We start from the raw sequence: 24,108 nt of genomic DNA, 5'->3' as shown, positions 1-24,108 counted from the left end.
TAGCAGTGGTTTTCAGCAGCGGCTGATTTTGCCTCCTAGGGGACATTTGTCTGGAGATATTTGGGTTATCACCATTACAGGCGATGCTACTGGCATCGAATGGGTACAGGCCAGGGATACGGCTAAACATTCTCCATTGCACAAAACAGAACCCACAACAAGTAACTGTCTAATTCAAATGTCTCAATTTCCAAGGTAGAGAAACTGTATAAAAGGATGTGAAATCACAGAGGATGATTGCAGGATTTAAGGTGACACGAAAAGTTGTAATTTAGGTGCCTACCTTGATTACATTTCAACTCCTTTTGTTTACCATGTAAAATTGAACACGCCATTTAATCTTTCTAGACCTCAGTTTCCCCATATAAAGGAGACTATTACCCTTGACTGATCTCACCATCTGTCATTATCTTGAAGAAGGAATGAGGACTTGATTTGAACCCAGTTCTTCCCACTCAGTGGCCTTGGGCTTGCACCAGTCACTAACTTCACTCACCCTAGCTCTTCCTCTGTAAAATGAAGAAAATACCTACTCCACAATGTTGCTGTGGTGCTTAAATGAGATAATGGCTGAGAAGCTGCCCCGTACAGTGCTTGGCATATCATAGGCACTCAATAAATACTTCTCGAACCCAAAGGGTATGTGAGCAGTTTTGTGTGCTTTAAGAGAAAGAGCAAATCATTAAGAAACAAAAAAATTCTTATATGGTTATTTTGACTCCTGCCATAGTAAATTTTCCTATTTACCATTTACGTTTCATGGTATCTATTTTAATACATACATTAAAATTACATCTACTTTTGTGCCTGGATTATAAACACTTTCCCTTTTGTTTTGGTAACCACTGGTAGTTACATTGCCACTTTGTGTCATCACTGTACTTTACTGGTAGGAACCGCCTTGTTTTTACTGTACCCATAAACCGAATCCTCCCACCTGTTCATTTTAACAGGTTGTGGCAACTGAAGAAGACCTTGTCCCACCCAGTCTGGTGCAGCCACCTCCCAGAACAGATGGGTTGGACCACAGAATCGCCGCTCATATTGTGTCCATCCTGCCCTCTCTCTGTCTCACGGAGAGGGAGCAAAAGGTCAGACGGCATGAGATATCCAAAGAGTTTGCATGCTTTGAAAAAGTACAGATTCTCTTTTTAAGTCGATGTATTTCAATTTGAATAGAATCTCCATGAAATATTCTTATCCGAAGAAGAACATGAAAGCAGAGCAGTGCCCAAAGGCCCTCTCCTATTGAACTATCATGATGCACATGCCCACAAGAAGTACGCACTGAAGGTAATAAAACTGGATTACCCAGAGGAGAAGGGATGCAAGAAAGCCCATTTGTAATTATTCAGTTGAAGAAATTGCAGTTAGTTTTACCAGTGCTAATTAAAAGTAACATTCAAAGGGCTTGCAAAGTGAGACCTCTGAAAATAGAGACACATAAAGGATCGAAGAAAACTTGCCTAATTATAAGGGTCCAATTAGCCATTTAATTGATTGTGAGTACACTGGGGCACCTGGATGGCTTATTCGGTTAAGTGTCTGACTTCAGCTCAGGTCATGATCTTGCAGTTCATGAGTTTGAGCCCTGCATCAGGCTCTGCACTGACAGTGCAGAGCCTGCGTGGGATTCTCTCTCTCTCTCTCTCTCTCTCTCTCTCTCTCTCTCTCTGCCCCTGCCCCACTTGCATTCTGTCTCTCTCTCAAATATGTAAACGTTTTAAAAAATTGATTTGAGTACACCAAATTCGCATTAAAACCTTCTAGTTACTGGCTTTAAATATCTTACTAATGTGAAAAACTAGTGAAGGCCAAAGAAGAATCCCAGAAGGGAGAGATGAATGTATATGAGACTTTGGCAGTTTGTCACAGCGAGTGAAGAATCCATCATTTCTGTGCACCAGGAACCTCTGGCAAAGTGAGAACGAGCTTTTTTGACCTTCAGCAAAATACCAACACTTTGTCTTCCCCAATTACCATTGATTTCCCCTGTTCCCAAATAATGAGAGCAAAGGTATCAGGTTTTGCCTTCTCCATATGCATAAGGCACTTGACAGCTTACTCTAATGTCTGCTGTCATGTTGCGCTTTTTCATCAGGACCAAAAGAATTTTGACCCAGTTCAAATTGAGCAGGAGATGCAGTCCAAGTTGCCACTGTGGGAATTCCTTAAATTCCCTCTGCCCCCACCATGGAACAGCACTAAGCGTCTAGCTACAATTCATGAGCTCATGCACTTCTGTACAAATGGTGAGTACGTTCTTTGTCTTAGCTTGAACTCATTCATTTATGGTCATATGTGCTTCTTAAGATTACACTCCTATTTGCAAAAAGTATTTTGATTACTTAAAGACCTTTCAGAGACTGAGGTGGGTATTTTGATTTTCTTACCTTGGATAATGTCATTAGCGATAGCGTGATAGCTGTGATGCATAACATTCTTCAATTTGATACACTGGGTTTTCTTTCCATCGTGTTTCCATGACAAGAATAATCTGCTCCTTTCTTCCTTCTCCCCGCTCGCCACCCCGTGTCCCCCTCCTTGGCATCATTGGAGAAGACATGGTGATCTCTATCTGAGGTTAAAGCACTGAGTAGGGAGCCCCCTGGCGGTGTGGTGCTGAGAGTGTGTCCATTCAGGTTCACTTCCTCTCGCAAGGGGAGGGGCCATTTTATGCTCTTGGAGGTAATTTGGAGAATCTAAAATCAGCTTCTCATTGCAGAGTTCACTGAGATTTGAGATACAATCATTTCCTTAAAAATCTTTATTTCCACTTGAGGCAATCTGCAGATAGATTCCTACTTATAAGAAGGAATATGAGGGGCTCCTGGATGGCTCAGTCAGTTTAGTGTCCGACTTTGGCTCAGGTCATGATCTCACAGCTTGTGAGTTCGAACCCTGCGTCGGGCTCTGTGCTGACAGCTCGGAGCCTGGAGCCTGCTTCGGATTCTGTGTCTCCCTCTCCCTCTGCCCCAACCCACTCACATTCTGTTTCTGTCTCTCTCAAAAACTAAATAAACATTAAAAAATATTTAAAAAAAAAGAAAAAGGAATATGAAATGGCATAGACACCTTTATTGGACAAGAAAGCATTTGACCCAGAGAAGAGAAAAAGCACCTCAGTTTCTCCCCTTAAGCAAATCATGAAATATTTTCATCTCGATTTCTTCTTTAACTTTTAAGTAAGCCTAATAACAGAGAAAAAACCAAAATCTTTTCAATATTGTCATGCCGTCTCCTCATGGAAAAGCAGGGAATAGCCTGCTGGCCTGGGTGTGTGGAGACCGTTGTTGACATAACCACTCTCTTCCTGATGTTCCTGAGAACATCTGTCCTTTGCCTGTGTGCTGCCACACCTCACCTCCTCTTCTGCCTCCATTCTCTCTCTACCTTGTCCTACACGGCAGCGTAGAATTCTTGTGTCTGTTGCCACCATTGCAACTTCACACACATCCCACTTATGGGTTTCATCCCAAACCCTTGCTTCTCCTCTTCTCTTCCCTCCTTCAGCATTTCATACTTACCAGATCCAAAACCGAACTCTTGACTCCCCCAAATTTCTCCCTTCACAGTCTTCTTTGTTTCAGTAAATGGCAACTATTTTCTTCCACAACCTTGCGAGTCATTTCTGATTCCTCTTTTTTTCTTATGCCCCACAACCAATCCCACCGCATCCCTCAGTGATGCCAGCCCAGTCCACCATCGCCTCTCGCTTGGGCTATTTCAATAGTTTTCCAGTTGGTCTACAGCCTTTCACCTTTTTACCTAGCCTTTGCTTCATGCAATAACTGGAATCATCCTTCTAAAACCTTAGTCAGACCATGTGCCTCTTTAACTCAAAATTCTCTAGTGGCCACCTGTGTCACTCAAAGTACAATCTAGACTCTTCTGCCATCCATATTTTGAGTTCATCACCTGTCAAGCTCTCACTGTTCCACTGCATTCTATCTGCGTTGGCCTCACTGTGATTCCTTGAACATGTTGGTCACCCCACTGCCTCAGGGTCTTTGCACTTACTCTTTCTCCTGCGTCTGTCACTTTTTCTCCCAGATAGATATTCACAGAACTTGCTCTCCCACTTCTCTGACTACCTTATATATATATATATATATATATATATATATATATATATATATATAAAGCCCCTCCCCAATTGCTGTCACTTTTTATCCCCTCACCTGGCTTTATCCTTCTTATCATCTCTGATATGGTATACACTTCTCTGTTTACCCTGTTTCCAGTCACCAAAATGGATACTCCATAAGACCAGGAGTTCACTGCTTAGTTTACTGCTGTGGTCACAGCTTTTACTATACTCCTTGCCCACTAATATGTGCTCAAAAGATATTTGCAAAATGAATGAATGAGCAAACCTTCCTCAGTTCTGTAACTTTTCCCCCTTCCCTGTTTCTCTTCTGAATTTCCTCATGATTTCTCCAAAAACACATGCCTTAGTTCTATTGGAGAAAAAGCGGAGGTTACCCCAGAATCATTGATCTGCCACTATCATTTTACTTTTCCTCATTGCATCCCATGATTATTTGCTAATACCTACCTCATACCTCTCTAGTTTGAACTTCTAAAGTGCAAGAACCAAATCTTTTCTTTGAATCTGAGGCATCTATGACAAAGCCTAATACTTAGAAAACAAAACGAGTGAGCAGGTAAGTGAGTGAGTAAGTGGATGGATGAAATAAATACTGTAAGAGAATAAAAGCACAAATGGAGGGGCGCCTGGGTGGCTCAGTCGGTTGAGCTTCCGACTTCGGCTCAGGTCATGATCTCACAGTCTGTGAGTTCAAGCCTCGCATCGGGCTCTGTACTGATGGCTCAGAGCCTGGAGCCTGCTTCCGATTCTGTGTCTCCCTCTCTCTCTGCCCCTTCCCTGCTCATGCTCTGTCTCTTTCTGTCTCAAAAATAAATAAAAACATTAAGAAAAAAAAATTTTTAAAAAAGCACAAACGGATAGGGCCAATTGAAAGCTGATAACCTTTGAAGTGCAATTATTATTTTCACCCACCAGTTCAAGTGGCTGAAAAGAGGCCTTTTCTGAGCCCTAAGGGTCAGTAAAACCTACTGAATGTAACAGTTAGACACAAGTGAATAGTTTGTTTCAAATTATAACAGTGGCAAAGGTGCTTTTGCTTACAAATCATAAGTTTTAAACATATTCAATCAATATGGTACCCTGGAGAATCCATGTGAATTAATACTAATACACCTAATACTGATTAAGCTATGAAGCAGTTTGTGAACATTATCCTGATAGATTATACCTTGATTGTGCAGCTTTCTTATTATTAGGCATCTATTGACATTTGTTGCAGAACTGTGGAGCCCATGTTTAAAGTCAGGTCAACACCCATCATGATATGACTGCCTTGTCATTGCGGTGGACAGACCCTCTGGGCGCCCCTCTGTCAGCCCTGTACCATGTGGTAATAAGAGCATTCCTAGCAGCATATAGTTCTTGCTTTCTTACAGAAGTCTTGAGCTGGAATGAAGTAGAACGAGCCTTCAAAGTGTTTACTTTTGAGAGCCTGAAACTCTCTGAGGTTAATGAAGAAGGCATACTAATGCCTTCTGAGATGATGTATGGAACAGATTCTGAGATGTCCAACATACCGTGGGACAACCCTGCCAGATTTGCTAAACAGATAAGGCAGAAATACATCATGAAAATGAATACCCAAGAGGCCAAACACCAAACAGGTACAGTGCGTGGAGGGAACCAAAAGCATTCTTCCGTTTTATGATTGTTGATTTTTCTAGCATTGTGTCTAATGGAGTCTCTTTAAACTGACTAGATACTGAAGCCAAAGACAGAATTTTATTTGTGGATCAGAATTGGTCAGTGTTGGTGCAAGAGGATGAGGTCAGTAAAGAACCTTCAGACCCTAGTCGGTCTGGTTCTAACAAAATGAAGCAGTCTGACCCAAACAGCAAGGAACCCTTAGACTATGAAAATATAGAGCTGTCAGAGCAGGAGACCAGCTTGAGGACTCAGTGCCAGTCTGCGCCGTCAGGTGAGTAATCGTGTGTGTGTGTGTGTGTGTGTGTGTGTGTGTAGACACTGTTATAGAATGTATTAATCCAAAAAATGATTCAAGAAACATTATCACTCATATGTGGAATTTAAGAAACACAACAGATGAATGTAGGCGAAGGGAAGGAAAAATAAGATTAAAACAAAGAGGCGGGCAAACCGTAAGAGACGCTTAAATACAGAGAACAAACTGGAGGTTGCTGGAGGGGTATTGGGTGGGGGGATGGGCTAAATGGGTGATGGGCACTAAGGAGGGCACATGTTGGGATGAGCCTTGGGTGTTACCTATAAGTGATGAATCACTGGATTCTACTTCTGAAAACCAATACTACACTGTAAGTTAATGAACTTGAATTCAAGTAAATAAATTTAAAATTTTAAAAAGAAACATTATCTAAATTTAAATGCTCCCCTGTTTCAATTGAAAAACTATTTAACATCTAAGGTATTTGGTTAATTAAACTTTGCTACTGAGTGAGTCCTTGTTATTTCAACCCTTGTTTTTAAAATAGTGCACTCTTACCTGAGTAAATATAGTGAGTGAACGTAATTAAACTTTCCTCATTAGTATTTCATAGGGTTATTGTGATTATATGAAAAATTATTTTAAAACTACCTGCAATAAGATAGTGAACTGCCTACTACAGAGCTTGGTACAAAATCAATGCTCAGTGAAGAACACTGATTCCCTTTCTCTCCTCCTTATAGCTCAGCTAATGACTCTTATTCTAAAATATAGCATCATAGGGGCACCTGGGTGGCTCAGTCAGTTAAGCATCCGACTTTGGCTCAGGTCATGGGTTCAGGTCATGATCTCACAGTTCATGAGTTCGAGCCCCGCATCAGGCTCTGTGCTGACAGGTCAGAGCCTGGAGCCTGCTTTAGATTCTGTGTCTCCCTCGGTCTCTGCTTCTCCCCTGCTCATGCTCTGTCTTTCTCTCTCTCAAAACAAAACAAAACACAAAAAAAAACACATTAAAAAATTAGAATATAGCATCATAAATGTTATATTAGGAAGTATAGAAGCATAGGAGACTATTACGCTAAATTTACTGAGCTATCTTATACATAGCTGTCAGATTAGTCACTTAAAATACAGCTCTTAGTTTCCTGCTTACAAACTTCAATGGCTCCCTACTAATAGAACCCAATTCTTTGGCCTGCTGTACCATGCGTCTCCAGTCGTACCAAATTACTTTTCCAAAATCTTTTCCACTTTTTCCCTTTTGCTTACTTATCCCATGCTCTGGCCAAACAGAATTAGGCTCTATTTCCTCTACACAGCCTGCTGTTTTCAATCTGTGTCTTTCCTCCACAATACCCTTAGCCTAGAGCTTTCTTTTTTATTACAATTAGGTTTCAGTGGCACCTCCACGAAGCCTTGTTAGATGTGTCCAGCTAGAAATGGCTCCCTTAGCATTCCTGTGGTCACAGTTAATCTGTGCTCCCTTTATAGCATTAATGATCATTTCCTACTACTTATTACAATTATTCATACGTCTGTATTAAGTTTCCATAATACTATAGCTTCTTAAAGGTCACAGGTATGCTTATCTTAAAAATATTAAATGTATGCTGGGCCATAGAACAGGTATCAGCAAATTTTCACAGGATCAAAACTACAGAGTATATTCTCATACCACAGTGAAATTATGGTGGACATTAGTTACAAAAAAAATAACGGGAAAATACCTAAAATTTCCAAATTAAGAAATATACTTCTGCAAAACACCTCACTCAGTGAAAAAGTCACAATAGAAATTAAGAAATATTTCAAGTTGAATAGTAATGGAAATACTGAATATTAAGATTTCTATAATGCAGCGAAAGCAAGGGATACTCAGAGAGAAGTTCACAGCTTTAAATGAATACGTTTTTGGGGCGCCTGGGTGGCTCGGTCGGTTGAGCGTCCGACTTCAGCCCAGGTCATGATCTCGCAGTCCGTGAGTTTGAGCCCTGCATCGGGCTCTGTGCTGACAGCTCAGAGCCTGGTGCCCACTTCGGATTCTGTGTCTCCCTCTCTCTCTGACCCTCCCCTGTTCATGCTCTGTCTCTCTCTGTCTCAAAAATAAATAAACATAAAAAGAAATTAAAAAAAAAATGAATACATTTTTAAAAAGAAAGCTAAAAATTAATTAGCCAAACATCAGCCTCAAGTTGTTAGATAAAGATGAACAAAATAAATCCAAATAAAGTAAAAGGAAGAAAATAAAATAAGAGTAAATTATTAAGATATAAAATATAGATGTAACAAGGAAGAACAAATAATATAACCGTGTGGTTCTTTGAAAAGACTTTTAAAATTGATAAATTATTTTTTTTGAAAAGGCTGATCACATAAAAAGTAAGCATAAATAATAATAACAGGAATAAAAATCAACAGGAATAAAGAAACAGACTTTGTTCTGATCCTACAGAAATGTAAAAGATAATAAGAGAATATGAGCAACTTTATTCCACTAAACATAAGAATGAAATGAGCAAATGACTAGAAAAGTATATCTTACCAATAGTGACTCAAGAAGAAATAGTGTTGTAATTGTTTAAATAAATTACATCAATAATTAAAAATCCTCCAGGGTGCCTGGGTGGCTTAGTCAGTTGAGTGTCCAACTCTTGATTTTAGCTCAGGTCATTATCCCAGGGTCATGGGATTGGATCCCACATTGGGCTTCATGCTGAGCATGGAACCTACTTAAGATTTTCTCTCTCTCTCTCTCTCTGCCCCTCCCCCCAGTTTGTGCTCTCTTTATCTCTCTCAAATAAAATAAATAGATAGATAGATAGATAGATAAAATAAATAAGTAAAATATAAAAATCCTCCCCAAAAGGACACACCCAACGCAAATATTCTTATTTACTAGTGATACCACTCAAAAAAGAAATAATTTTGACCTTAAAAATTATTCCCGGAAATAAAAAAAGTGTATCCTTCCCTACTCATTTTAGGAAGCTAGCATAAGCCTTAAAATCAAACTGTCGGGGCGCCTGGGTGGCGCAGTCGGTTAAGCGTCCGACTTCAGCCAGGTCACGATCTCGCGGTCCGTGAGTTCGAGCCCCGCGTCGGACTCTGGGCTGATGGCTCAGAGCCTGGAGCCTGTTTCCGATACTGTGTCTCCCTCTCTCTCTGCCCCTCCCCCGTTCATGCTCTGTCTCTCTCTGTCCCAAAAATAAATAAACGTTGAAAAAAAAAATTTAAAAAAAAAAAAATCAAACTGTCAACAATAGTACTACAAAAGAAAATTATACATCAAACAGATTCATGAACGCAGATGCAAAAATCCTGAATAAAACATACGTAAGCTGATCTAGCAATATACAAAATGATACTAATACATCACAAGCAAGTTGTTTTTATAACAGGAATAGAGAAAAAACATACATTGTAAAAATCAATATGATTTATCAATTAACACACTGAGAAAAATTATATAATCATTCTCAATCGATGCAGAAAAGGCACTTAAAACTCTAGAAATTCATGGAAAAAAACTTAGCAAACTAGCAATAGAAGGAAAAATTTCCTACCTTGTAAAGTTTATTCTTAAATTGCTACAACAAACATTATATATCAAGATAAAATGTTGAAAGATTTCCCTTGACACCAGGAAGGTATATACTATAAACACTTGTATTCAGTATTACATTGGAGATGCTAGCCAACTCAGTAAGGTAAGAAAAAGAGATGGAAATGTAAGATTTGAAAAGGAAGAAACAAAACTATTACTATCTGTAAATATTGTGTATGTAGAAAACCCAAAATGATCCACACAAAAAAAGTCAGGATTAATATGATAGTTTAACAAGGAGGTCATGGTTATAAAAGGACACACATAAAATGTCTGCAGTGCTGGAACTTCATCATGATTCACGATACTAAGCATTTCTGTTCTATGTACTTCTCTGTATGTGTTATAACTCATAATTTTAAAAAGCATTAAACAAAAGTAAGTCATCAGTGCCATAAGAGAACAGATGTGAAGTCAGTATTTTTTTAAACATTTATTTATTTTGTGAGAAAGAGAGAGAGATTGCAAGCAGGAAAGAGGCAAAGAGGGAGGGAGAGAGAGAATCCCAAGCAGGCTCTATGCTGTCAGCACAGAGCCCAACATGGGGCTCAATCTCAAAAACCATGAAATCATGACCTGAGCAGAAATCAAGAGCTGGACAATTAACTGACTGAGCCCGCCAGGAGCCCCAAGTCAGTATTGACCAAATAGTCATCTTGCCATTTTCATTTACTTAGATGAGGGTAAAAGAGGAAATCATTGATAGAGTAGAATTAGGGAAAATCTGATTGCTGATTAGTAGAGCAGATAAGTGAGGGTGAGGGGAACAGAGGAGAGAAGGATATAACATTTATTTAGTAATGCCCTGCTATATTCCAAGCACTATGCTAAGACATTTTACATATATTAACTAGTATTCAATATAAACTTCAAGTCTATGAGTAAGATACTATTATCCCAATTCTAAAGACAAGGAGTTGAGGACCAGAGGGGTTAAGTAACTTGTTCAACTACATACAAGTAGGAGGAAGTCAGGATTCCAACAGAGAGCTAACTCCAAACCAGTGCTGTGTCTTGTGGCTTCCTCAGTTCCAGAAATTTCTTGTCTATGGGCTTAGCCACACTCATGGTCTCTTCTTTATGCTGATACTTAACTCGATTTTATTACCGTTGGGTCTTACTTCCCAAAAGGGTTGATTTCCTATTTCTCTGTTCTAAGTGCCCTTACGTATTAGCCTAGCTCACAAAAATAATTAAGCCAAATAAGTTAATCTGGGATTTTATGGCATTAGTGCATCCTGTGGGAATGTAAATGTATGACAAAGAAGTCACTTTGTGTTAATATGGATCCAGAATAAGCCAGGAGAGATATAAGGCCTGAGGTTTTTTCCTTTGTGTTTTGTTCTTTTCTTTAGAAGAGCAACTGGTGTATAGTTTTCTTCAGGCAACTTTTGCCACCTGGTGGTCAGACCATGTAAATTAGCGTTCCAAATCCTGGTGGAAAGTAGATGATTTGAGCAACTCTAAATCTTCGGGGCTAAAAATGCTATAATGGATAGTGTGTCCTAGAGACGGAGCAATCCTTGAGAGCTGAACCCCCACAACCTGTAAAGGATCCTATAGGGTGTGTATTGACCCCCATCAAGGAACTGTTACAGTTAGACAGGGGAGGGTGGCTGAGCTTTAGTGCCCCATGATGGCTGCTGTGTCTAAGGGAACTTGTTGTTGGTCTTGCGTGCCCCCCCGACTCTGAATCGTACTTCTAAAGCAGCCACTTGAAATCGTTTGAAACAAAGCAGAAATTGTTCACGTATTTCCTGCAAAACCATCTTAGCATCAAATACATATAAAAACCTGTTGCTGGATGTGAAGGACTGAATATTTGTGCTTTTCTTAACCAAACACTGGATTTCCATCTGAGACTGTTTTTGAACTTGACAGGGCCTATTGGATATTTATGAAAAACCTGAGAGTTGATAACCGTGAGGCTATGGGTTTAGATGTGCCCTCTATGCTTGTTGGGTGTTTTTTTAATAAAGTAACTGCTTTGCAGAGGGATCTTGTTATCTCTAAAGTAAAACAGATTAGGAAAGCTGTTTTTCAAAGGGATGAGAAAGCATCCATTTCCAGATGTGTCAAAAACTACTGAATCACACTGTCAAAGGATTATGGGGTTGAAGGCAGAATCAGAAAGAAAGGAAAAAATGATTTTTACTCTACTATTAAATAAAGAGTTCAGATTGGTTTTAGAATGTTCTTTCCTTTGACAAAATAACTGATGCACAATTTTTTAAAACATATTTTCTAAACTGGAGACTTTTTCTGCTGGATCCTTAGACACAGGAGGGAATATCAAATCTCCCGGAAATCTGGCAGACCACAGAATAGAATAATTTTTATTCCACAGATTTCATATCAATTGCTTTAGGGACACAAGGGACATCATGGTCTATTTAGAGTTATAGTTGGCCCGAGTTTTCTCTTGAGTAGATGTATTTATATAAATACTGAACTGAATTGACTTTATAGTTTTCCCCTAAATCAAAATGGAACACTCATGCCATCACCTTCACCAGCCCAAGGCAAGATGAAACTAGTAGCAAAAATGTAAGTAGCTATGCTCCTAAAAGAAAGAAAAACATTGGTCTATCCTTGGTAGACATGATTAACTACTCCCGCTAGAGGTGTAGATACAGTTCTCTTTGCCACAGAATGAAGCTGAATCTTATGCTTACCCTAAAATATGCTTTTGTTTTGGGTTTCTTCCACAGTTCTTCTCTCTCTGTATGGCTTTAGATACATTTCCAGTTTTATTATATGATATAGATTTTCCTCATTCAATCAGAACGACGGTACTGAAGTCCTACCATGTGCTGGGCACTCGGGGTACAGTTACAGAAAATAAGAGCAGGTTCTTATTCTCCAGGAATTCACATCCAAGATGGAGAGATAGACACAAGTAAATATTATCAGATGCTAGTAAATGCCATGATTAAAAATACAACAGGGTGAAAGGCAGAAAAGCCCTGGAAGAGATGACATTGGAGTAACAATATGAATGAAATAAGGGTTTGAACCAAGTGATTATCTAAAAGCAAAGCAAGACAGAATGAAAGGCAAGTGTAAAAACTTTAAGACACAGCAAGCAAGCTGGAGAGCCTGGAGAGGAAGGAGCAAAACGCGAGTGGAAGGGATGTGTTTGGAGAGTGAAGGTGAGACCATTTTATATATGACTATGCAGCGATTAATTTGCTGTTGTTCTAAGGTTGGTAAAAAGCCATGTTGGCTCAGTTATTCAGCGGCATCACAAATACATTACCCCAAGATTCATCACCCACTCCATTTCTTTGGTCAAACTGGGAATGTGCTATATAGTTTATCCATTTATATATGAGAGATTCAGAATCACAAGAGCTGTAGTTTAATCAGCGAATATTTGCAACTCATAAAGGTAAAGGTACATTTTTAGAAGTGAGGGAGATAGCCTGAAGGCATAATTATCTGATATGATTTAGGAATGTATCACAGAGGAAGCTGGGTTCTTTTCCAAGGGTTTAGTATAACTTTTCTAGGTAGACACTGATTTAGAATTATTGACACAAACACCTTTTTGGAGGCATGAAACATGCCTTTCAGGAATTACCTTTTCAGCACAGAAACATAGATCATATGGGCAACAAAAAGGCACAGCACTGACAAAGGCAAGAACAAAGCCCAAACACAACTGGATGTTGGTGTCTTTGATTTACAGAACAGACCACGAACAATGAGATCAAAGATGAAGCAGTCACAAAGGCTGATCCTCTTGAAAAGGTAAGGAATTGTTTTCCTATAAGTGTAGATACAAGTAAGATGATCTGAGAAAACTGTGACCCAGAGTGAGAAACACACACACACACACACACACACACACACACACAGGAGATGGTTAGCAGGATAAGAAAGGGGATTACTCGGACATCCTCAGACCAGCTCCAACTGGAGAGAAAGGAGTTAATTTCACTAGCGGCTTAAGCAAAACTTCCAAGCTCCATGCTCCTCTCTAGACAGTGTGGCTTGGCAACCTCACAAACACCTGCTGACCATACAGCCATGTAGAACTAATGCTGTCTTGAAGTGAGTTCAGAAAACCTGCCTATAATTGCTAACAGGACTCAGAAGAGTATAACCTAACAATAAAAATATTTAGATTATGTTGCCCATAAAAAAAAAAACTCAAAGGCATACTCTTTCTGGCAGCAGCTCTCCTAAAATGTTGCCATATGGATTTATACATATGCAGATTTCCCCAATTAAAATGGAGTGCATGCTGGTTAGTCGATGGAGTCCAAGAGGGCTCTATTTGGACTTGAACAAATTAAAGCTGAAATTGTACTCCTATGGTTTTTTAGAAACCCAAGAAGATGACTGTGGAAGCAGACCTGGAGGACATAAAGAAAACGCAACAACGCAGTTTAATGGACTGGAGTTACACTGAACATTTTAAACCGAAAGTTCTGCTTCAGGTATTAATGGACCGTGAGTCTCCAGGAGATGGTTGGACAGGTCTGGGGAGTCATGGTATGATTTAGAACAGTTCGCTTCTAGGTCACTCTCTCAGATCTACTTCTGATCAATATTCCCATTTACTTCAGCTTTAAAATGAATGTATTCCCAGATCGAGCTATGCATGCCCAGGGAATCTCCACCCAAAGGGATGTTTTTATAAAATCTTGAAGAAGAAAGGAAATAGACATGACTGCTGCACATATTTTCCAAGAACAAAAGTAAGGCATTATGGGAAAGCAATCTTATTTTTCCCATATTGCCTATCAGTTCTACGGAGTTTTCACTACATTTCAAAGTATTTTCTGATGCAGTTTACAGGTCAATGGAACCTGTGATAGCTAGTGTTTATTGAGCACTTACCATTTTGCTAGCAATGATTAGTAAGTATTATTTGTTCATTTAATCCTTGCAACAGTCCTTTGAAGTAGAAACCTATGTAAATAATAGAAAATTGAGACATCTTGACCAAGAGTAACTTTTGCCCAAGGTCACATGGCTGGCAAGTGAGAGAAGCAAGATATGAACCCAAGAAATCTGGCCACAGAACTTGTGCTCATGCAAAATAACAAGTAACCCTACATTTTCTGTGTATACATCTTATGCAAAAACCAGTACTTGCTTTTATCTTTTTAACTACTGACATCAAAGTTTTAGATCCACACATTTTCTTAAATGTTTATTTATTTGAGAGAGAGCTCATGCATGCAAGGGTGGGAAGGAGCAGAGAGAGAGAGAGAATCCCAAGCAGGCTCTGCGCTGTCAGCAAAGAGCCTGCCGCAGGGCTCGATCTCATGAACCGGAGATCATGACCCAAGCCGAGATCAAGAGTCAGGCATTTAACCAACTGAGCCACCCAGGAGCCCCTACCTCTACACAGTTTTAAACCCAGAAAGTTCTATAAAGAGTCTTATGAAAAATAGCAACTCCCTCCTACCCCCATGCCCAAATTCTCAGAGGTAAAAATCTTCAAGGCATTTACAGGTTTCTTGTGTTACTTAACTCAGTTACCTCTAATAATGAGTATATTTTGTTTAGTTTTACTTTTGGTTGGGCATCACCATCAACTGATTCTCTCTTGAGGAAATGCTGCCAACCCCCATCTAGCATATGCATGTGCATGTGAACACACACACACACACACACACACACACACACGTACACACTCACTCATATACTCCCTTCTTCCCATTCTCTAACACTGTTAACTATATCATCATTTTTGTGTATCTCAATATTGAATATTTAGTTTATTTCATTTTTATAAATTTTATTCATAGCTGAACTATTACATTTTCTTTCTTGATGCTATTTTTGTTTTCCTTGGTGTTTGTTTTCCCATTTTTTTTTCCTTTGTGTAGTTTACTATGCATTTATATTACTCATCCCCAAACTCTCCACCAAAGAGTGAAATCTCCTCTCAATACATTAAACCACACAGGCACTCGATCAATTTTATCATCTAAGCCACCTCTCTCCCATATGCTCTGAACTCCCGCTTGCCCTCCAAGCCTACTTCACAGCTGTGGCCCTGGGAGCTTCCTTTCTTATCATCTGGGTCACATCCTTGGCCTCTCTTTCCAACCAGACACTGGGTTCCTGAATCACGAGTCATCTTCTTTCCTGAGTTACTCCCTTTTTGTAGGGGGCTATCGCTTCTAATTGCTTTCTGAATTAAAATTCATGGCAGGTAAATTGGCGGGGGGGGGGGGGCATTGGATGTGTGAAACCCTCTTAATTCTACCCTTACGTTTGAGTGACACTTTGGCTTTACATAAAATGCTCAGTCAGAAAGCATTTTCCCTCAACATTTTGAAGGCATTCCTCAATTGTCTTCTAGCTTCTTGGGTTGTCCTTGAGGAAAAGCAACAATGAAATTCTGATTCCTGATTAGTTGTTTGAGCCTGTTTTTTTCCTTCTGTCTGGGAGGTTTTAAGATCTTCTGTTTGCTCCAGTGTTGTTGGTTTCCTGTTGATGTGCCTTGGTGTGGTTCTATTTCCAAGTATCGTAGTGGTAAGCCCAGAACAATCCAGAGACTCCTGTCTTTATATTCTAGGAAACAAATGTTCTGTAATCATTTCTTTGATAACCTTCTCCCTACTGTTTTTTCTGTTTCTTCTTTCTGTTATTCTGGTGCTGAACTTTCTGGACTGAACTTCCAATTTCCTTACCTTTTCTCTCCTAATTTCCAATACTTGTCTTTTTTTTTTTTTTTTTTTCCTGGAGATATGGCTCAGCTTTCATTTGGTTTTTCTACTGAGGCTTCTATTTCTGTTATCATCATTTTTAATTTCCTAAAGTTCTATTTATAATTGCAAATTACTTTTTTATAGCATCTTATTTGTCTTACTTGATACCATATCTTCTCTTATCTCTATGAGGATATTAAAGTCCTTTGAAGTCTTAGTGTTTCATCCCTAGATTGTGTCTTTTTCCTCAAATTGTTTTCTTTTTCTCTCAAGTTTATTTTTACTTTTTTTTGGTCTTTATTTTTCATTTCAGAGAATACTACCTCATGATATTTGCCTTTTTCTTCATGTTAATAATGAGACACTAAAAATATCATAGGAAGTACTACTGTATGAGGTCAGGGAAGGAGGGAGTTGTCAATAAATGGACTTCATTTTGGGTGACTTGGCTGGGTAGTTTCCTTGGGATACCCATCAGTGTTGGTATATTAGTCTGTACCCTTAAGCCATTTAAATTCTCCAGGGGAGAAAACCCCTAATCTCCTAACTGAAAGACATAACTTACCTGTCAGGGTTTTGGAAGCTGAGTGGTGGGGGGAAGGCAGTTACACTTCTTACCATCCAGTCTCTAGATCTGCATTGTTCAATATGGTAGCCACTACTCACAGGTAGCTTCTGACTACCTGAAATGTACTTTGTCCAAATTGAGACGTTCTGTATGTTTGCTATGGTATATACTATAGTATATAAATAATACTTATATACTTATGTATAGTATATACATTACTTCTAATATATATGTATATAGTATTATAATACTTACTATATAAGTAATATATATATTATACTATTATACTATTATGTATTATATATGTAGTATATAGTATATATATATATTACTTATATACTATAGTATATATTACTTATATACTTATATACTATAGTATATATTACTTATATACTATAGTATATATTACTTAAATAATATGGTATATATTACTTATATAATATAGTATATATTACTTATATAATATAGTATATATTACTTATTATTATATATGTTACTACATGTATACTATATATTTGGTTTAAGTATATATACCAAATTTCAAAAACTTAATATGAAAAAGGTGATATATCCCATTAACAATTTTTATATTCATTACATATTGAAATGATAATTTTTTGACATATTGAGTTAAATAAAATATATATTTGTTTAGGTTTTTATTTATTTATTTTGAGAGAAAGAGACGGACAGAGAGCGAGTGGGGGAGGGGCAGAGAGAGGAAGAGACAGAACCCTAAGCAGGCTCCCCCCTGTCGGCGCAGAACCTGACACAGGGCTCATGACCTGAGCCAAGACCAAGAGTTGGATGCTTAACTGACTGAGCCATCCAGGCGCCCCAAATAAAATATCTTTTAAAAAGTAATCTTATCTGTTGCTTTTTACTTGTAAAGTATGGCTACTATAAAATGTAGAATTATACATGTGGATCACCTTATATTTCTTGGACATCAATTTATGCTTTTAAACAATTCTCATTTTTTCTGTAGCACATCTTCCCTTTAGCAGTGCCTGGGATCCCTCTTCTTAGAATCCACGGGGTCATTTCTATAGGTCATAATCCTCCCTTTGTCCGCTGAGGTGGGAGATGGGCAGATGCCTAGTTGCTCAGAATCATCGAGGGCTTCCGGAGGCCCTAACGGCTTCTTAAAAATACTCTAATCTTCCTATTTTCAGTGTCTCCTTGACCCCACTCTCAGAGTGGGGCAGTGCTCTGGTACTTTCTGGAGCCTTTCTGCACTTCTGCACAAGGTTACTTGTGGCCTCTCGTAAAATTAATCTTAGAATTTGATTTTCTTCCTACCGGCAGTTACCCCTATCCTTCTGCTTTCCAGCTTCTCAACTGTTGTTGCCTTTGTCTCCTCTCCTGTGACCTTCAGCTTTGTGGTACTAAAACCCAGTAATTTTGCTGTTCTTTTAATGAGGTGTCAAGAAGTACATGGGTTTCATCTCTCATCTTTAAAATGGAAGTTCATTTCAGGCTTTGGCTTTTTTTCGATTTGGCTCTGTCCTCACCCCTTTATGAATCACTGTCCTGCCACATCTAATGGACAATTATCTTGCTTCATCTTCCTTGGTCTTTTCACAGCATCGCAGAGCTGATCACTTCACTGTGAAACACTGCCCACTCTCGGTTTCCAAGGTGCCAAACTGTACTTCTCCTCAGTGCTCTGTTTGGACTTTTGTTGACCTAATGTCTACACATCGAAATGGCTTGAGTCTGAGCCCTGAACCTTCTTCTCTCCTCTGCAAACATCCTTGTGACGATTTCATCTATTATCTATGACCTAATGCTAATGACTGCTACGATTTTATCTTCCAAATGATTTCTTAGTTCCATACTAGGATACCTAACTCCAAATTCCACTTGAATTTATGACAGGCATCTCAACTTCAGGGTCCCACACAAAGCTCATAATTTCCCCACGTGAGCATGTTTCTCTCCTCATCCATCTCAGAAAATGTCACCTTCAAGCCAGAAGGCTAAGAGTTCTCACTTATCTCAGCTTGACTGCATCCCTCATGTCTGATCCATCGTCAGATTTTGAAGGGTGTACCTCAAAATGTATCTTCAAGCTCCTCACCACCTCCACTGTTGCTACAGCCACCCTCCTCTTCTCCTGCAACATCCTCCTCATCATTAACCTGCTTCTGCTCTCATCCAGTCCATTCTATGAATCAGATACTCCCATCAATTTCATCTGCTTAGGACACCTCCCTGAATCCAGGATGATCTGTAAAAATCTTTATTAAATTTTAAAGGAAAATCTCATCTATCTTGTTCATTTTTTCCCCCAAGAACCTACACAGTACCTGGCACATAGTAGGTGTTTATTTTTTAACTGAACTATAAATAACACGGTGTTATATTAGTTTCAGGTGTAAAATATAATGATTCAACTAGTCTATACATTTCTCAATGCTCATCCCACTAAGTGTACTTTTAATCCCCTTTCTCTAGTTCACCCATGCCCTACCCACCTCCCCTCTGGGCAGTCACCGGTTTGTTCTCTGTATTTAAGAGTCTGGTTTTTTGTTTGTCTCCTTTTCCTTTGTTTTGTGTCTTGAATTCCACATATGAGTGAAATAATATAGTGTTTTTCTTTCTCTGACGGACTTATTTCACTTAACATTGCACCCTCCAGATCCATCCATGTTGTTGCAAATGGCAAGGTTTCATTATCTATCTATCTATCTATCTATCTATTTTACATCTTCTTTATCCATCTTCTGTGGTTGGACAGTTGGGTTGCCTCCATATCTTGGCTACTGTGAATAATGCTTCAATAAATGTGTTTATTTTTAATAAAAAAAATTTAACTAAAGTTCATGGCATCACAATATTAATATAGGATAATAGGGAAAAGCCAAATAGTAAAAAAAAAAAATGGAGAGGAAAGATACTATTTGAAAACTTATCAGACATTGATTGAGAGCAGCCATAGCTCTGAGAAACTTAGTGCTATAAATTCTAGCAGCCAAAGTAAACATGAAAACAAATTTTACAGAGCTCTCTAACGGAAAGAAGGATTCATGTTCATCAGAAATGAACATGTTTTGTTTGGGGGTTTAAAGTCTAAAAGGAATTTGCATCTCCAAAAAGTAAAGTAATGAATAGTACCCTATGTAACAACAACAACAAAATTAATGCAAAGATATTCACCACATGTGTGTCTCTGGTATTGCCTCTCGGGGAACAGATGTAATAGTTTCAATACCACTCCATAAAGACACTCATACAGGGGACTAGATTCGGGAAGTAAATGTATTATTTTGGTAATGCTACCAGTGTAAAATTGAAAGCAAAAGTAAAACAGTCCTTTCCTAACATAACATGCAATTCCATGCCTTCAGATCACCCACCAGCAGAGAACTGAAAGTTCCTGCATGAGATTGATGTTGAAAACGAAAACAAAAACAACAATCCACAGCTGTGTAATTTATTTCCCTGTGGACATGTTTCCTTATATTGATTGGCAGTGAAATAGAAGCAGGACAAAGTGTGCCCTGCCCTCTGTGCCCCTCTGTCAGTAGCTGAGATCGCAGTGCATGCTGAGGGTGGAATGTTTTGGAAAAGGCCAAGGTTAGCAGTCATGTGCAAACAGCATGTATGAGAAAGACCATGCACCTTGTTCCTCTGCACTACAGCATGGTGTGGTGGAGAGCACTCTTTGGAGTGCAAAAATGATGACACAGAGACTGGTGTCTTGGCCCCAGGACTTACGAACTCTATCTTCTTAGACAAACCTCTCATCCTTTCTCAGCCCCAGTTTACACTGAAAAAATGAGGATTTTAATATTTCAAAATAGGAAAAATAATTGTTCCTATTTATCCGGGGTTTTTAATGACGAGAAAATGAGATGATCTATATGAAGGCATGGAAAACGTTAAATAACTGCTTGACTTAATTATTATCTCCAAGCCTGAATAAAAAACACTTGAGCAAATGCCTCTATGCCTGGAGGCTAGTATTTTATTTTCTGTAAGAGTTGCTGAAATGTTCCCCCCAAATTCTACCACTGATGTTCTCAGTGTGGAAATAAAGGGATGAGGGTAAGGGGGCAGAGACATACCTTAGCAGGAGATGCTTCTCATGGAAAAAAAGACACAACAATGTAATTATTTTGATTTCAGGTTCTTCAAGAAGCCAGGCAGCAATACAGGTGGATTGATTCTTACTACCATACGCAAGACAACTCTCTACTTTTAGTCTTTCATAATCCAATGAATAGTCAACGTCTGCATTGTGAATATTGGAATATTGCTCTTCACTCCAATGTTGGATTCAGGTAACCACCTTGGACAGTTTAGTTAATTATTATCTTATTTTAGTTAGCTTGTTAGTTACTTGGTTAATTAGCTTTCAGTTCCTTAGCCTAAGGTAAGTGCTTCAAGCCAAACACTAAACCTTCAATTTAGTTTATCAAGTTGCATGTTTGAGGTGTACCAGGCACTGTAATAAGCATTAAAACTATACCAAATAAATAAGACAGACATCATTCCTGGAGCCATTAAGTCTAGTGGGGATTTCATTACCTTACATTTGATTTATTTAGACCCTAATAAAACTGCCTCTGAAAGATTCCAAGTAGAAACTATAACACATGACATTCTTCATGCTGGTTTTGGATAACTCCACTTGATCTGGGGAAGACTCCAAAGTAGGGCCACTGAGTGACATATCAACACAGCGGTCAGGTGCTCAGCAAACTGAGACCTCTAGGAATCAGTGATTTTTTTTTCTGCCAAGCTCCTTAATTATTTCTTGATGATCTTAAAGCTTTGCTCTGTCCTCTCAGTAATTATGAGAACATTTCATTATTTTTTCAATGCCGGTTAATGTATATCCAGTATTTATTTATTTATTTATTTATTTATTTGTACAGCGTTGTTTTAGTTTAAAGGGATACAGAAAGACACAGAGAATGGGCTTACAGAATAACTGGGAAAACAGGTTGTGTGCTAATCCTTTGCTCACATATACAGTAGCTTACATAATATAGCACATTATTTGGGGAAGGGTAGGAATGCTTCACATGGAAAACTATTTAGAGGTAGTGGCTCCCTACGGGCTGGATGGCAGAGCCCAATGGGAGAGACAATATTGGGAAAGGATGAGGAACAGATGATCTACAGGCTTTGCAGTTCTTCTAAAGTTAATCTCTTATCCAGGATTTCTATTTCTTCTTCAGTTACTTTTGGTGATTTTTGTTCTACACATTCATGCATGACATTTGGATTTTGGATGTCTTTCGGAATGAAATTAAACAGTTGTCTCAATAAATGCCCATTCCTGAGAGAGATGTATTAGCGTCTGTCTTTATGATTATAGTTTTGTCTATTTCTCCTGTTAGTTTTGCATGTATTGTGTGTATATGTGTGTATGTCTAAACTTATTTTTGAATCTGTATTTCAGAAGCATCCTTCTTAATGCATTGTAACTTTTATCAATATGAGCAAATGTCTGTCTGTGTTCCCCTTAATGCTTTTCACCTTGAATTTCACCACGTTTGATATTAATATTGTTGGATAGTCTTCTTATACAGAAATTTACTGATAGGACTTTCTCAATAATTTTACATGTCAACTAGGAATTGTGTCTCACTATGTTAATAGAAAACGGACTACAGTGGCTAACCTAATAAGGGACTTCTTTTTCTTCTGTAGTGACAAATTTAGAATTGGGCAGTATCTCAGGGGTAGTTCAGCTACTCACCTAAGTCATCAAGGAGCTGGACTTTCTCTAGCTTTCTAGCCAGCCATCTGCCACCCTTTTATTTTTCTGCGTCATTTTGATTTGTAGATACATGTCTTTTCAGTGTTACCTTGGATTTTTCCATCTACTCTGAGATCCTCTGTCTTTGAAAGATTTTTATAATTAATTTAATAATTAATAACAATATTTTAAAACTTTATATTTTAAAGAATTAATCTATTCACTTCTATTTTTATAAGGGGTATGTTTGGCCTCATTCTTACCATTTAATTTTACATGCATATTTCTACTTTAGAATTAATCCCTTTTCATCCTTAGATTGAATTTTTTTAGTTCATTCTTAGTGTGTGATGTTTTTAAAGTTATATATTCTATTAATATCCCTATAGAGGTTATCCTTTTAAATCACATATTTAAATATTTTTATATCGTAATTGGAGCTAATGAGTATGAATATCATTCCACAGATGTTAAAATTTTTAACATATTTTTACTTACTCCCAAGAAATCGCCATTTTGAAATTGTCTAGAAATTTTATTTCCAACTGTTAAGTAATATTTTTAATCACAGACAAGTAGCACAAATAATTATTTACATTTAATTACAAATTGTACTGTTTTCTTCCTCAGCCCTTTTATTTATATACCATATTGTCTTCTTTCTTGGATTTACTTTTTCAATGCAGCTGGAGTACATTTGTGACTAATTCTTTCAGAAAGTATCAGGCTGGGGAATTCCCGAGTCATTGCATGCTGAAATATTCTTTATTTTGTCATCTCATTTGAATACTGATTGGGCTGTGTACGAGTCTGTGTTCCCTCATCATGAATAAATAGCAAGAACTCTAGGTTTTGTTTGAAAGGCAGACACATCGAAAGGTTCTGAACCTGGGAGAGACATGATCTGCCTTTAGAGTGAAAAACATCTCTCTCTTCTGTGTTGAGAATAGACTACAGGGGGTTAAGGGTAGGTACAGGGAGACCAGTTGGGGGGCTACTGTAGTCATCCCAGCAAGGGGCGATGGTGGCTTAGACCAGGAAGAGAACAGTGAAGCAAATGAGAAATGATTAGATTTTGAATATGTTTTAAATATGTGCTTTAAAAAATCATTTGGATTTCCCAACAGATGCGAAGTGGAGTGTGAGAAAATCAGAGTGGTCAAGGATAACTTCAGGGCATTTGGGCTGATCAACTGAAGTATAGACTTGCCATCAGCTAAGAGAGGAAAATTGGTTCATTTGGGGAAAGGATGAGTTTGAGATGTCTTTTCCCTTCCCAATGAAGATATTGAGTACCTCAAATTCACAGTCTATGGTTTTCAGTTCATTTCTTTAAAAGGGAATCAAAAATGAGAGAAAATTGTGAAACAGCCTGACTACAGAAACCCTGTAGCTTTATTTTTCAAGCCTTAGGCCTCACTTCCACACATTCTGACAATAACTAATCTTGATTATCCAACCTAAATATTTTAACTTACCTCCTCAGAAACAACTCTCTAAGGACACTCAAATGTTGTAAGTATATACAACAT

The 24,108-nt window shown here is 38.3% G+C and overlaps 1 protein-coding gene across 1 annotated transcript in view; it reads left to right on the top strand.

The window, feature by feature from the left end:
- The window catches only part of SPAG17 (sperm associated antigen 17), a 235,322-nt gene that overhangs the window by 98,044 nt on the left and 113,170 nt on the right, over window positions 1–24,108 (top strand). The window contains exons 11-18 of the mRNA XM_043575965.1: window positions 954–1,091; window positions 1,180–1,293; window positions 2,102–2,252; window positions 5,488–5,715; window positions 5,811–6,029; window positions 13,310–13,371; window positions 13,950–14,063; window positions 20,995–21,149. Of these exons, the coding sequence (XP_043431900.1) occupies window positions 954–1,091; window positions 1,180–1,293; window positions 2,102–2,252; window positions 5,488–5,715; window positions 5,811–6,029; window positions 13,310–13,371; window positions 13,950–14,063; window positions 20,995–21,149 (1,181 nt within the window). The remainder of the gene's footprint in view (window positions 1–953; window positions 1,092–1,179; window positions 1,294–2,101; window positions 2,253–5,487; window positions 5,716–5,810; window positions 6,030–13,309; window positions 13,372–13,949; window positions 14,064–20,994; window positions 21,150–24,108) is intronic.

Source organism: Prionailurus bengalensis, chromosome C1 (assembly GCF_016509475.1).
Source record: "Prionailurus bengalensis isolate Pbe53 chromosome C1, Fcat_Pben_1.1_paternal_pri, whole genome shotgun sequence".
In the NCBI taxonomy this organism is placed as follows: Eukaryota; Metazoa; Chordata; class Mammalia; order Carnivora; family Felidae; genus Prionailurus; species Prionailurus bengalensis.
This window is presented reverse-complemented; position numbering and strand designations above follow the sequence as displayed.